This window comes from Vigna unguiculata, chromosome 10, assembly GCF_004118075.2.
Source record: "Vigna unguiculata cultivar IT97K-499-35 chromosome 10, ASM411807v1, whole genome shotgun sequence".
Taxonomy (NCBI): domain Eukaryota; kingdom Viridiplantae; phylum Streptophyta; class Magnoliopsida; order Fabales; family Fabaceae; genus Vigna; species Vigna unguiculata.
In genome coordinates this window covers 3,264,293-3,280,807 of record NC_040288.1, presented here as the reverse complement: position 1 = coordinate 3,280,807, position 16,515 = coordinate 3,264,293, and the positions used below count along the sequence as shown (strand labels likewise).

The 16,515-nt window shown below is 28.0% G+C and overlaps 1 protein-coding gene across 1 annotated transcript; it reads left to right on the top strand.

Annotated features, from left to right (window-relative positions):
• LOC114167438 (MLO-like protein 1) lies at nucleotides 1-7,193 on the top strand. Its single transcript, XM_028052526.1, has 13 exons — nucleotides 1-531; nucleotides 1,146-1,417; nucleotides 1,577-1,693; nucleotides 1,782-1,839; nucleotides 2,788-2,882; nucleotides 3,226-3,300; nucleotides 3,386-3,474; nucleotides 3,652-3,701; nucleotides 3,946-3,986; nucleotides 5,577-5,786; nucleotides 5,930-5,997; nucleotides 6,658-6,718; nucleotides 6,802-7,193. Exons 1-13 carry the CDS (start codon nucleotides 342-344, stop codon nucleotides 7,027-7,029), a joined length of 1,554 nt encoding a protein of 517 aa, XP_027908327.1. The 5' UTR covers nucleotides 1-341; the 3' UTR covers nucleotides 7,030-7,193.
• Nucleotides 7,194-16,515: the final 9,322 nt, after the last annotated feature.

The following is a 16,515-nucleotide window of genomic DNA, read 5'->3' as shown; positions in this document are numbered from 1 at the left end:
AGTAAGAAGCGCGTAACAAGGTTTCACAAAAACTATAAAAATGGAAGAATCATGTGAGACACATAACATTGAATCGTGAGAGCATAAGACTTGCAAATTGTTCATACGTCAAAGGTTTCCAACAAGAGTTTTCAAGGAATGGGATCATATCCCAGAAACAAAAAATTCGAGCTTTCAAATTCCATAACTCAGCACAATTAATTTTCAATGTGGCGAGTTACAGAGGCAAAAGGGTCTTCAGAAGAAGCTGTTTCACACAGAAAATTGAAGAGAGAGAAGAAGGGCTATATATAGGGATAGATAGAGAGAAAATCTGAGAAGGGTGTGAAGAGAAAAACAAAATGGGTGGTGGTGGTGGTGGTGAAGAAGGGAACAACTTGGAATTCACTCCCACTTGGGTGGTTGCTGTTGTTTGTTCTGTGATCGTTGCTGCTTCATTTGCTGCAGAACGGTTTCTGCACTACGGAGGGAAGTTTCTTAAGAAGAAGAACCAGAAGCCACTCTATGAAGCTATGCTGAAGATCAAAGAAGGTTCTTCTCTTCTTTCCCTTTCCTTTTATTGTGTTGGTTTAACAGATAAAAGTTATCAACAATGCATGTTTTGGTTGTTCTTTTGGTGTGGTTGTCTTTCATTTCAATTAGAGCTTTGCAACACCAACTGTTTGATGAATTTTACAAGAAAAAGATATTGAACATGTTTAAGGAATCTAACTGAGTTACGGTCTTTGGGTTGAAAATGGTGTTATTGTCTTATGTAAATTTGATTTCAAGTTCCATTGGTGTTGAATATCTTCGCTGAATGAAGAATCCCTTTTGAAAGAAAACTAATTATTTATGAGTTGATTTTCTAAATTTGATCTCAATGTGTAATGGGTATGCAGAGATTTCTGATAAGAAAAATGGGATGTGATCAATTTTACAACAAAGTTTAGTTTCTTAGCCAAACATATGCTTTTGGGGTTTTGGTGTGCCTCTCACTCAAACTAGAGCTCCACCACAATATATAAGGAGGGATGAGTTGTTGAGATAAAACTCTGTTTTTGATTCAAGAATGTTCCTATTTTTACTTGATGATTAATGTGTATGCAGGGACTTCTGATATGAAAAAAATGTGAAGTGATTAATTTTCTCTGTTTTTGTTTCAGAGTTGATGCTGTTGGGATTTATTTCTCTGCTACTGACTGTAACACAAAATGGGATCATCAAAATCTGTGTTCCTGAGAGTTGGACTCACCACATGCTTCCTTGCAATCTTAAGGATAAAAAACAGAAAGAATCAGCAAAACTCACAGAACATTTTCAGACTTTTTTCTCTTTGACTGATATTCCTTCCTCTGTTAGGCACCTTTTAGCTGATAATGAGGGTGAGAATCACCACGCAGCAGCTGCTGTAAAACTTGGACACTGTGCTAGGAAGGTATTACTAAGTTTTTATTGACCATTTTTTTTTAATTATAAATCGATTTTGTAAGTTTGAGTTAGATTTAAAATTTATCGATTTTTCATTTTGTATGTTGTGGATGTTATGTTTCATTCCACATGCTTAATTAAAGTGTTATGCAAATTTTCTTTTCAGGGCAAGGTTCCTCTGTTATCTGTGCAGGGATTGCATCATCTGCATATCTTTATTTTTGTCCTGGCCATTGTTCATGTGACATGTTGTGCTGTCACTGTTGTTTTTGGAGGCTTAAAAGTGAGTGCATAATTTGCTTCTTCTTCTTTTTTAACAAGATGTGCTTTTTGAAAGCTCTTTTCTACTGATAAATTAGTCTACGTAACAGATACGTCAGTGGAAGCACTGGGAAAACTCTATTGGAGATGAGAATAGTGGAACACCAGGTAAGTAGAGATATAGCTATGTTTGGATTAAACAAGATAAAATATTTTTACATTCAATAACAGTGTTGAATTCTATTTTATAAAATCTAAAAGGGAGAATTTGTTACTTTCATTCAAAAGGTACTTTATAGTGCTCCCAGTTGAAATAACATGCACATAATTTGTTACTCTCACATGTTCAATTTATTTTTTCTAATCTATGATGTATTTTATAAGTATCAAACTCAATATGCCTTCCAACTCCAATTTCAATTGATGTGATCGTGAATTATTAAATTTTCATCACCATACATATACAAGAATTGAATTCTCAAATGAGAGTCAAACCTCACTTGTGCTTAAATGTTGTTGGAGATCCCATAAAGTTTAGATATAAGATTAAATTACACTATATTACACTATAAGAATATAAGAATAAGTGTAAACTTTATTTTAAAAATCGATTTTATATGATTGAGTTAGATTTAAAGTTCATTTCTTAACAAGATATCGTAATTATATAAAACCTATTTTAGTGAGGTTTGTTATTTAATGAATCTATTGTTCCACCTATTATAAGGCTGCTACCAAACCATTCACAAAATATCTAGTTTCAAGTTTGAGATGTATATATTTCGACATGAGAAAAGTATGTTAGAAATCTCATATTGTTTAGATATAAGATTAAATTATAATACGTAATTAGGTACAAATTTCATATTACAAAATAATTTTGTAAAATTGAATTAGATTTAAAATCTACTTGATTTGTGCTTTTATGTTAATCTTTAAGTTTACATCATTTTAATTTCTTTAGCTTTGAATCACAAACATGAAACTTCAAATGGAAATATGCAACACATTAGTTTAGATAAGCACAATATGCTAAGTATTGAACATCATGAAAGCTATCTAATCTTTTTTTTTTTCCTCTGCTGACTTCTTTATGTGCATATTGGTTCCCTTCAGATTTGGAAGCAACAGTGACTCATGTTCATGATCACGCTTTCATCCAGAATCGTTTTATTGGTTTTGGCAAAGATTCTGCTATTTTGGGATGGGTGGTAAGTTATTCACAAGTACTCTAGTCTAAAACTAATAAAATATGTTAAGAATTCAAGTTGCAGTGTAAGATTTATATAGAGTAAAAATGTAAAAATTAAACAAAATATAAGAAAAACTAAAATTTTGATGTAGAAGTGATGTTAATATTTAATATGAGTTTGTTGATGAATCTCCCTATTTAATAATTTCATTTGAAGACAAAGTAATGTCACATTTCGATTAGAAGTTATATAGTTCAACCACAAGCATTCCATATTTATTTGGTTCATTTTCTCTCATCCTATTCAGCTTCTTTTACTAAAATATTTTCAAGGTTAACACATTTTTTCATTTTTCTTTCAGAGATCATTTTTCAAGCAATTTTATGGATCTGTGACAAAGTTAGATTATGTGACATTAAGGCTTGGTTTCATTATGGTAAGGTTCTAAATGTTCTGTCAACTAAGCTGGTATATTGCCATGATTGATACATAATAGTATATATTTTATATCTCTGTTTTAGACTCATTGCAGAGGAAATCCAAAGTTTAATTTTCATAAATACATGATTCGTGCCCTTGAACACGATTTCAAGAAAGTTGTTGGAATAAGGTATGTGCCTTCTGAAGAATAATTCTTTAATGATTGTTAACTTCATAACATTTTTAGTTCATGTATTTAAGCTTTTATCACATAACTTCATCAATAAGTAATTAATTGTTCAAAAAATTTCTCTGTTATTTGGCTGGCCAAGTTTTTTTATTCTTTGTAGTTACAATTGTTGTGCAGTTGGTATCTTTGGATCTTTGTGGTCATCTTCATGTTGCTTAATATCAATGGTAAGCTTTGGATTTTTGGTAATCTCATACCTCAATTTAACTTAAATGTATTGAAAAAAATTAGAGAAAAGAAACACTTAATTTAGTACTCAATATAAAGAAATCCATTTAATGTCAAGAACAATTTTGTTGAGTATGTGCTTAATTTCTAGTATGAACAATGAACATCGTTAACAACAATGTCATGTTTTGTTTTTTCTAGTTGTCGAAGAATATTAACTTGACTCCCAAATTGCTTTTCCAGATTGGCACACATATTTCTGGATTTCTTTCGTTCCTCTCTTTGTAAGTATAATGTTCATAGGAAAAAACCAAACAAATTTAGGGTTTGTAGGAAATTGTCAATAAAAGAAAAATCCTTCAAATTTCAGTTACTTATCTATATTTTTCGTAGAGGCGGAGAATGGATGAAATTGGATGTTCTTGCAGGATGATCATTTCTCCACATTTAGCAACACGAATTAATTGTTAAATTTCTATGATCTTATGTATAAAAAAAATATATTTTCTCTTAATTATAGACTAAGTTTGGTTAGATTTGAGACCATCTTTACACTATAAGAAAATTTCAAAATAATAATCAATTTTAATAACTAAAAATAATTAGTTAGTACAGTGACTAATTTAAAAATTATCAATTATTTTGGTAATTAAATAATTTCTATTATAAATAAAAATAATAATTTGTTTATTGATCATTAACATTAGTTATCAAGATTTTTGCTACCAAAGAAATTAATCTCTAAATTGATCACTAATTAGGAAATTGGTCTTTAAACATACTTTAAACATACTTTAATGCGAAATTGAAATTCGTTCTTGTCCAAAATTTTGATACAATTTAGTCCTAAAACTTAAAAAATTAATGGATATACTCTTTCTAACTCAATTGTGTTAAAATTTTTTGACTTGTCAAGTGACATTTTGAGTTGACGTTTGAGTAGTTTACATTCTTTGACATGTTCTAACTCAAATGTCAATATCAAAGATCGCTTAACACGTACAAAAAAAAAAAGGCTAACACTTAAGAGTATTATATCCATTCATTTTTAATGTAGAGAGACCAAAATATATTAAAGTTTCGAACATCGATAAATTCCAATTTCACGTCAAAATAGGCACTAACAATATATTTAATCCTAATATAAAATTAAGAAAAAAAATATATATATATATATATATATATATATGATCTAATTAGATATTCATAGTAACTTGCTTCATAGTATTTAAAAATAATTACATTTATCCTTAAATAAAAATAATTTTAAGCATAAGTTTGACATTTTATAAAATTTAACACGCTTCACAACTAAAAAAAGAAATACATTTTTTTAGTATATTATAACAAATAGGACAATGATACTATGACTCCTAGTTTTTGACTTTCATCTTTTACTTTCTGACATGTTTTAGTGTGGGTTATATATATTAATGTACCATTATCTTTTCCTTTCCTTTGAAAGAATGAATAGCCTACACTAAGCCACGTCACAGAATAAAAGAAAGAAGTCAAAACATAATTTTCCTAACAAATATAACAATAATAAAAAATCTTTTAAATAAATTCGTGTGTTAAATCTAAAAAGTAATTCTTTTTCAATTACTTAATTCTTAGTTTAATTTATTTCTTTTAATAAAAGTTTGACTTGATTAGTTTAAACTTGATGTAAATTAGTTTATATATATCTTTTCATTACAAATTTTAATTAATATTTTAATTATAAAAGACTAATGTATGAAACCATCTATCACTTTTGGTTTCTAATCAACAATGTATGTCTACACACATTACTTGTTAATTTATGTTGTAATTATTTGTCTCCAACTTGTTTATAACTTGTTTAACTAATTTTTCTTGGTTTGCATTTTCAGCTTCTTCTGGCTGTGGGTACAAAGTTGGAGCATATAATAACTCAACTAGCTCATGAAGTAGCTGAGAAACATTCAGCCATTGAAGGTGAATTGGTTGTTCAACCAAGAGATGATCACTTTTGGTTTCATCGCCCCCACATTGTCATCTTCTTGATTCACTTCATTCTTTTCCAAAATGCTTTTGAGATAGCATTTTTCTTTTGGATATTGGTAAGCACACTTTTTTTCCTCTGCTTTTCCATTTTTGGTTTTCTCTTTTAGGTTTTGTGAATTAATATAGAAGGAGTAGTTGGAGAGAAGTATCTCATAATCTAAATGATTATATAATAACCTTATTGATTTGTGTTTTTCAGTTTACATATGGCTTTGACTCATGTATCATGGGAGAAGTCTGTTACATTATTCCAAGGCTTGTTATTGGGTAATTACCGGAATTTTTCTTTTTCAGTATACAATATATCTCTTATCTTTTGAACAAGATCATCAATGTATCAAATTAGGGTTTCTTTTTTGTCTTTTAAACTTGAGTAAAAAAGATTTACAAGAATTTAGATCCTATATTATATTTTTTTATTTTTTTTAAAATACAAAGATGTATATTGATTTTAATGTTTTAAAATATATTGAAAACTTTTTATATATCAAAATCAATATATTTTGAAGGTATAACATATGGACAATAAAAAAATAGCAAAGAATTTAAACTATTTGAATCTCATAAAACTTTCAATTACCCATTAGATATTTCTATGTTAAGGTTTTGTGTGTGATTATGTCACATACAAATTTTATATTTACCTTTATTTTTTCAACTAATTCAAATTCTAATGAGATCTAACCTATTTAATTTATATGAAGAAAGAGATAGAGCAAGATTTTCATATGGGGAGATCTATTCCCTTTCGATCACCCATTATATTTTGGTTCATGAAATTTAAACCAACCAAAATTATTGTTGCTTAAATTGTTCATTAATTTCTTTATATTTTGACTTCATCATGAGCATTCTAATTAATTTTACTTCAATCTTTTTTCTCTTCTACCTTCTCCTTACATTTTTTTTTGGGTTTGTTCTTTGTAGGGTGTTTATTCAAGTACTATGTAGCTATAGTACCCTACCACTTTATGCAATTGTAACACAAGTGAGTTTTGAGTTTTCTTTCAAAATGCAAAACCAATTTCTCTTTGCATTCACATTTTATAACACATGTTACATGCAATGTAGATGGGAACTAACTTTAAGAAGGCCATATTTGATGAACAAATGCAAGCACGTCTTGTTGGTTGGGTACAAAAGGCAAAGAAGAAAAGTTTAAAAGGTGATAATAATGGCCAATCTATTCAAGGAAGTGCTCAAGTGGGTGTTGAAATTCAAATGGAACCTGTCCCAGAAGAAAATGTTATTGTCCCAGAAGAAAATGTTATTGTCCCTAGAGATGAAGGGCATGAATGAGTGTGACTGCCCTAAAAAAAAAAATTCAACCTTATTAATTATTTAGTTTTAGGTGTTGTAATTTTGCTCAATGTCAAATCAACAAAGAATAACCCCACAATGTTGTGGTGGAGAGCAAAGCCACTATATTATAAGGACAAATGGATTACTGCGCATTAGGAAAATGTTATCCATTAAGCAAAATTTTGTAATAGAGAAAGAAAATTTCAATTGTCAAAACTTGTTTGTGTGTATATATATCACAATTTTGTTGTTAGAAAATTGTCTACGAATTATCCATAAAACAAAATCTGTAGGTAATCAATGCATAGGTAATTATTTATGCATTTTTAGTATGTGGGAAATATATTTCATTGAGTAATACATACGAATATCCATCTGTGAGTGAATTTTCCACAATTACTAATGCCACGACTATGTGTGTGAAAATACGTGTTTAAATATTTCGATTGATTGAAATATGATTTCAAATGTTAAAATCCTATAACATTAACTATAAATAAACTTGGCTTGGTTCAAATCAATTGACATTCAAATCAATGGATTGAAATCACTAAAGAAACAATTACAAGTGATTTCAATTCCTTAAAAGTTAAATAAATTGATTGAATTGGCTTTTGGAAATTATTTTCATTATGTTTTAACCAATTACATTTATTTTCAACCAATTGATTATACTAATTTAGCCTTTTATTCTTTAAGGTATTGTTTGGATTGGGGAGATGATTTGAGGGAGAGTGAGTAGATGGATTTGAGGGGATGAAGAGAGGATTGAATGGTGTTTAGATTAAGAGGTTTGAAGGGATGGATGAGAGAATTTGAATGGAAAGTTTGTGAGAGTTTATGAATCATGTGATAGGTGTGGTAGATTAAAAAAATGTTTTAATTGATAAATATATGTTTACCAATTTACCCCTATGATGAAATGTGATATAAATTGTAATGTAAGTAGTAAGAAAATGAAATTGAATTTGTTATTTATAATAAAAAAATTAAATTGGAAAGGTTTTTGAATATCGAAGATAAATTTTTAGAAAAAAAAAGTTTAGTTACACTAAGATTAAAACATTCTTCTTAGTTTGAAAGATATCGTTTGTCAAATAATCAAGATTCAAACATTGTTCTACTAATCTCTCTATTAAAGATCATTTGGCTTTCCTTAGTAAGTTCCATATAATTATAGTCTAAGTGATTTTGTTCTAGATTTTATTTTCATTTATTGTTCTGCAATTTTTCTTTATTAGGACAATCAAAATTGGCTTTTAAAAGGGGTTTACTAGCTTGTAAGAATCTTATAGAATTCAAGATCTAGTGTTTATTCATATAAAAAACTTGATATAGCTGATCAACTTGATATGGAGAATAGGACAATGTAACCTTTTTTGGGAGGTAAGTTAGTGTACTATTTTACGTTTTTCTTTTTACTTTATAATCTTCTTTACCGGTGGGGGATCTTAATTATCCTTCAAAAGTGAGTCATGGTTCCTCAAACTTTTAATTCTTTTTTCTAAAATATGTGTAGTATATATTATATTGATAGAAATTAAATTAGATAAACTTTTATTTCTTTCATAAAGTATAATATTTAATGTTAATAAATAATAAAACAAAATTAAATATAATAAAGTATAAGAAAATTATTAAGATATTTTTTATGTTATCTTGTCTTTTAAGTTTCTCAGATATTATATGTCTTCTATTCTTAAAAATCTTCTTTTGTTTGTGAAAAAACAAAAAACAAAAGTTAGATAGAATTCATTCTTTTTGCTTCCATTTTTCATTTGTTCTCTTCCATTTCTTAAGATAAAAAAGGTAATTATCTCTTATCTCTTGATTCTCTTGTCTCTTGATAGTAAATATTAGTATGATAGTTAATATTTTTTAATCTCATGAGATTTTAATATATTTATTTATTTTTAAATGTAGAAAGAAAAGTTACGTACTATATGTTCTTTGGTAACCATTTTTTAATTGTGACTTGATTATCATATATCTTTCTTTTAGTAATTACATCTCTTAATTTTTTACTAGATTTTGATAAATTATTTTTTATTTTTAAACTTTTAAAAAAGGTATGTTGATGAAAAATAAAATAGTATTTTTTTAATTGATAAAAGGGAAGATACCCATGAAACTAAAAATAAGACAAATTTACTTTTTCACATATTCTCAAGCATGATATAAAGGATCAAATTGCATGATAATAAGGATCTAATTGTTGGATTAAATGAACTCTTTCTTGAAATTCAAAGAATAACAAGGAGAGTTTTATGTTAATTCTTTAAAACTTATCTCATAAAAACATTCTCAAATATCACAATATTCAATTAATGAAAAAGATGAGCTTAGCAAAGCTTATTTATAATAGATCCATATCAAATATTAAATTATATATAAAGAAAAATATATAAAGATATTTCAATATTAAATTATATATACTTTTGTTATATTTTAATGACAATCACTTTATATATAAATATTTTGAGTGTATTATTTTGGTCCATTCGAAATCTTTGGTCAAGATTTGCAAGTATATCTACACTTATTCGTTGAATGTAAAGAAAATTGACTTATTATCTCAAAATCCTTGATAAAAAATATTATTTAAGAAACTTTAGCCTGTACAAATATTGAAAAATAAATTATGATACGGAAAAATAAATTCATTTTACAATACTACATTCAATTATAAATATTGATATAATATAAATTTATAGGTTATTATCATTATCATTTTAAATCATCGTTTGAATTAAAAACAAAGCAAAACGGAATCCAAAATCAACTCTATTGTCTATTTAGTTTAGTATTCAATTGGCGTTTAAAATTAAATTGGGTGGTTGATATAGTGGTTAGACACCCCCTCTTACTCATAAGTTGTTAAGCCGATTGATTCCTCAAGTAGTATAAAATTTTTGTTTGTTTTTCACCTTATTGATAAATTTATCAAACTAATGACTTAGTCTTACCATTAATTCTCACACACTATCGATTAATGTTACCATCGGCTATAATTATAACTATTATATATATATAAAGAGAGATAAATATATTTATATTTTCTTTTATCAAATTTAAAAAATACACAATAATTTCTAAAAATTTTAATATACCCTTACATATAAAAAATCATAAAACTAGTAGGGGAGAGAAAGATATGTTTAAAAAAATTCAACTTTATATATATATATATATATATATATATATATATATATATATATATATATATATATATATATATATATATATATATATATATTTGTTGGTTCTTAAGTGAATATTTATAAATACCTATATTGATTAATATGAAAAAAGAGAAAAGTAGAAAATATTGTAAAAATAAATATTTGATTTGAAAGTCTTCTCTACAACTTAATAAGTTGGTATATGGAGATCTAGATAATTTTATGTCATTGAAATATTTAAAATTTTATCTAAAAGAATTATTTGAGATGGTTTGCAACTTTTATCAAAAAAAAAAAATAGTATTAAAAGACTGTTTTTGCCTTAAATATTACACGGTTTGTAATTTTTGTCAAAAAATTATACATTGAGTAATAATACTTATTAGTATTTATGTATGTAAACCTTAGGGTATTAAATCACATTAAATATGTATGCTTTTATTTAAATTTTATAGTCTAATTTGTAGGTATGTTTTTGTTAGAAGTAATTACTCTTTCTTATATGTAATTATATATATATATATATATATATATATATATATATATATATATATATATATAATATGTTACAAATCTCTAACTAATGTGTTGTTACTTTAATGCATTTAGTCTTGATAGAAATTGTTTGTGTTTCAATTTTGTGAATAGAGAAACGAAAATTATTTTGGAGAAATTTAACTTAAGGGTTAAGGGGTTCAGTTATTTTCTTTAATTGTTATTAATAATGAGCAAAATAAACTATATTTGAGTTATCAAAATGAGTAAATTGTTACGATAGATGCAAAGAGAGATCATGACAATGATTTAGTTTTGAAATCAAAATAGATTATACAAGAGAATGAAGAGCAAGAAGAAGAGCACTGTTCCCAATCCAAATTCAAATCCACCGATATCATGGTTGGAGATGCTTCCATGACGATTTACACCATAGTTAGATGAGTTGACAAAAGGAAAAGAAGAAGGCAAATGAATAAACATATAAACTAAAAGAACAAGAAACACCAAAATTAGGGTTGTGACACTTTTCTCTTCAACTTCTGAAATCCATTGAAAGGAAGAAGATAAGGTATCTATAAAGGGAAACAAACTAGGCCAATAGATTAGGAATCCCAAGCAAAGCAAGAATATAGAAGGCATCAATGGTGATGGCCCTCTTTCCATCTTCTCACTAACTAATATCTTACAATGTTATTCAAAGAAGAATTGAAATGAAATTTATAAGAGAAACATTGTGTGTTGAAACATGTTTTTTCCACATAGGAATTAATTAATAATAATGGCATAAACTTTGTTCTCTTATATTTGGTGACATATGTCTAATAATTGGTTGAGCTATCCCAACTTCTCATGATGTAATAAAGACCACCTTTGAATATCTATTATTTTCTCAAGACACAATATAATATTGTCAACATGCAAGCCATGTATACGTAAGCATATGAAGTTGGATATCAACCACAGGTTTTTTAGTCTCTACTTTTCACCTGAATACCTAAAATGACCAAAAAACATGGTCTTTTAAGAATATTAATTGATAAATATAAAGCATGAAGATAGTCTTGTTCAAAAACAATGGTAGTTATGACTTTGTTTTTTCTCCAAACAAGTGTTTTCATTAAGTTGAAAAGAAAAAAATACATTATATTTTTTTATGGATTATGATTCCCCGAATATTATACTGTGAAACAAGAACAGTTTTTAGTTATCTTGATTATAGGAATTTTCCATTTCATTACTATAAAAAAATGTTACGTACTAATATGCGATAATGCGAAACACTTTTTTTTAATACTATTTTAATTTGAACATATTTACCATTAATTGAAGATTATAAGAGTGTATGACTCTTACAAATCAACTCTCACGACTACGTAGTTTTATTGAATTGTCTGCATTCTAATGTTGATCTCCTTAATTATCGATCAACAATTTTGTGTAATTTTTTTATTAGCGATTTTAGTTCTTAAAGTTTAGAAAACTTATAATTTTGGTTTCAAATATATAATTTTGCATGCGTTTATTTTAGTTTTTATATTTTAATTAACAATTTTTTTCTTACGGCGTCTTAAATGAATACGTTATCCCTAATTATATTAAAATGAAAGAAGAAGATTTGCAAAGTTTGGAAAACAGAAAAATAAAAATCATACAAGCAATGATCTTAAGAACCTAACAGAAATAGAAATCAGAAATAGATTGAATCACATCACGGACAGTAAAATAAAATCAATATTTCAAATATGTTAGTGTAGAAATATTAACTATACAATAAATAGAAGTTGAATTATGTCTTTAAAACAATATTCTTCTAAAAAAAGAGTAAAATGCACCATATTCGTCAATTACTCTTTTTTTAATAGCAAATTAATTGAAGAAATTTACCAAAACAAAACATTGTATATATCAAAAAGTTCCATATAACTATGGTTTCTACCAAACCATATAAGAGATAAAACATATATAACATATTTATACATCACTATACTGATATATAAACAAAACACATAAATAAAATAGATAAATGCATATAATGACAAGAAAGAATGCAAAATATTATAAAACAAATACATACATTTTTATATAACTAGCAAAGAATAAGAAAAACAACCTATAACTTGTAAATAAATAAATCAAGAAGAACAGAAATAACAGGCATACACAAACAACACTCAACTAACCCAAATACACACTAAGAACAAATAATGCCGATGATTTCTTCATCATAACTGATGGAATAACGATTTAGTTTTCTTAAAATATCTTCCCCAATTTCTTCAACTAGTGTGGATTCTGGCCTGGGAAATGACTTAGAAAATAAAGTATTAGTATATTCAAGCAAAAAACAAAACTAATTTAAAGAAAAATCTGAGTCAAGAAGAGTAAACATCATTCAATGATTCATATATCGATTCAAGCTTTGAGTTCTAGATAAAAATACATAAATTAAACATGTAATAAATTACAAAGTTGTTATCTTCTTATATTAACTTCGTTGGTTTCGACTTTTCAAATCAAGATCGTAGAAATTCTAACCTTAGTTTTTGGATAACACAAAAGGTTAATTCATTTTCTTGAAAAATAGAAGAATTAAATATGTTTTTAATCCTTGGATTTTAACGTGAAATTAGAATATCTCTATCTAAAATTTTTATATATTTTGGTCTCCAAATTTAAAAAATGAATGATATAGTCTTTTAACTCAATTACGTTAACGTGTCAAACATGTTTTCAAGTTAACATTGAAGCGAGAACATACCAAACGCCCGTAAACAAATCAAATGCTAGCATGAAACACGTTTGACATGTTAAAAAAATTAATGTAATTAAGTTAAAAGAACTACATTCATTCATTTTTTTTAATTTAGAGACTAAAATATACAAAGCTTCAAATAGGGATGAATTCCAAATTTCACATCAAAGTAAATTCAGAATCTAAAAACATATTTAACCCAACATTTAAAATGTTTTATGACAAAACATGTTGTTTGGATAAGGAATAATGAAACAAATTGAAATTCTGGAATTTGATTAAAGTAATTAGATTTCTTGAAATTAAAGAATTTTGAATTTCACCTAAAAAGTAAGAGTTTAAACTTTTTCTTATTCTCAAATTTCCCTAGTTTAGGTCAACCTAAGTCTAGTTGATTCAGTTCAACCTAACTCAGTTTAACATCAATCATCCTGACCCGATGTCTCGGTCCAACTTGACTTAGCCAAATGTGATGAGATTTCTCTCGATCCCATTTGAGCCCAACCCAACCTGGACTGCACCAAGCTAAACCCGACCAAATGTGACTTGACATGGTCCTAGCTCGATTCAGTCAAACATGACCCTACCTTAACTTTACTTGACTTGGACTTATGTCAACTCGGCTCAACGTTGATTGTGGTCAACTTGACTTGACCAAACCTTGGCCGACTCGACTCTACTAGACTAGACCCAAGTCGATTTGACTCAACCCGGCTCACACGGGTTGGCTCACCACGAGCCGGATTAAAAATAAGTGAGTCTAACCTGACTCACTTTATCACTTTATGGTGAGCCAAAAATTTTGCAACCTAGCTCAACCCACCACAGGTTGGTGGGTTAAGTGGGTTGGTGGTTGGCTCACCAACCCACATAAAAGAAAAGAAAAAATATTCAAATATTTGAATTAGTTTTTAAGCAACCCATGGGATGACAATTACAGTAAAATCAAGAATCAATGTCTTCATCATACTCACAACCAATATATGATGAATTGTGTCCAAGTGTCCATATAGTCCAAGAAAACATAATATTACACAGTTTTTGTCATGCTATTTAACAAAATATAAATGAAAAAATTACATATTTTTGTCATGCTAATTTAGAAAAATTTGTTTATAAGATGGTTGTTTGAGTAATTTATTAGAAAGATAATAATTAAAGATTAAAGTATTAACATATATAATTTGACAATCAAATTAATTAAACAATCAAACTATTCAGATATTATTGAGCAACATTCTATCATTTAAAAACATGAAATTGTGAACCTATATAATTAGAAGTAATAAATAATTAAAAAAATTAAAAAAAAGGTTAAATTACTCTTTTGGTCCCTCTATTTATCATGAAATTTCAGTTTGGTCCTTAAGTTTTTCGTTGTCTCAATTTGGTCCTCATTTTCTTAAAAATGACTTAGTTTGGTCCTCACCGTTAACTTTGACCTGACAATGTTAAAGTCAACGCCACGTGTCAATTTCTGTTTTTTTTTTTGTTTTTTTTTTTATTTTTTATTTTTTTTTATTTTTACACGTGTCACTTCATAATTGTGCCACGTGGCAATTTTTTACACGTGGCACAACTGTGAAGTAACACGTGTAAAAAATTCAAAAAAAAATCAAAAAATTCAAAAAATATATTAAAAAAATTCAAAAAAACCATAAATTGACACGTGGCGTTGACTTTAACACCGTCTGGTCAAAGTTAACGGTGAGGACCAAATTGAGTCATTTTTAAGAAAATGAGGATCAAATTGAGACAAAAAAAAAACTGGATGACCAAACTGAAATTTTATGACAAATAGAGGGACCAAAATGAGTCGTCTAACCTGTGGGTTAAGTGGGCAATCCACCTTTAACCCGGCTTGAACCCGTCTAACATGTGGGTTAAATGAGCCGGGTTGAGTTCAACCTATTTTTTAAAAAAAGAAAAAAAACTTAATTTTTCTAAACTTGATCCAGCTCGAACCCGTGATAAACTGAGTTGACTAACGAGTCATTTTTAGGTTAAAAGTTTTGAAATTATATGTAAGAAACTATTTGAGACTTCTGATAATGGGAAGCAAACTCCTCCTTACAAAAGTTAAACTATAATAAGTGATATATACGGTGAAATCCATGACCAACCAAGAGAAATGAAAAAAAAAAAAAAAAAGAACACTAGATACATGGTGAAATGAACACAATTTAAGTAAATGAAAAGAGATCGTAAACATCTGAAAAAGTGGTTGTAACAAAATATAATGACCTGGTTGCTTTTGAATCCCAACCGGAGAGTGCAGCAGCTTCGGTTAGAGCATCCCTCCATCCTTGTACTTTGTCTATGTCGTCGTTAAATCAGGAATCAGAAACTTATAAAGCCTCCTCAATAAGACAATAATTACTGAACACTTTGTCTTAATAAGAGTCTCTAAACCTATATTCAAATAACTATAAATTCAAATAAACTGTCTTTTACTGTCTAACTACAATCACACGCCAACAGCTTTCTAAGTCACCACTCAAATAAAACAAGGTGCCTCAAAGTGAACAAACCAAAATCGCAACAAATAACTTCTTATCATCTTCACTCTTAACAAGCAAACAATTTTCTGGTTTTACAGCTCCATCCTAGTCCGATCAAAATCGGGTTCAGTCTAGCCCGATCAAGCTCAAGTAAGTCAAGCAGAGACCCTGATTCTAATTGAGTCAGGGTGTGATTACATTTAGTATAGTTGAGTTGGGATAGATCCATGTTGAGTTAAGCTCGGTAGGATCCAACTAAGGTTGGGTCCAAGTCTGGTTGGGCCAAGATATGATTGAGAGAAATCGGGTCAACTTTGTCCAAATTGAGTTAGATCAAGACATCGGGTCAAGGCCATGTCAAACAAAGGTGGATTGACCTGATGTTGGTCAACCTAGCCTACCTAAGCTCGAGTTGAGCTAAATTGACCTGGACCCGTCGACCCAATTTACAAACACAAAAATATGAATTTGTGAACAAGCAGTTGAAATAAATAGTATTTGAATTATTTGCAATTGAATTCTCTTCTTTCTTATATAGCTTGTTTGGATA

Excerpts from the sequence above, each read along its gene's own strand:
- LOC114167438 (XM_028052526.1), top strand. The coding sequence starts at position 342 with ATGGGTGGTGGTGGTGGTGGTGAAGAAGGGAACAACTTGGAATTCACT. Across the intron at positions 532-1,145 it reads TATGCTGAAGATCAAAGAAG|AGTTGATGCTGTTGGGATTT; the intron begins GTTCTTCTCTTC and ends TTTTTGTTTCAG. Across the intron at positions 3,987-5,576 it reads TTTCTTTCGTTCCTCTCTTT|CTTCTTCTGGCTGTGGGTAC; the intron begins GTAAGTATAATG and ends TTGCATTTTCAG.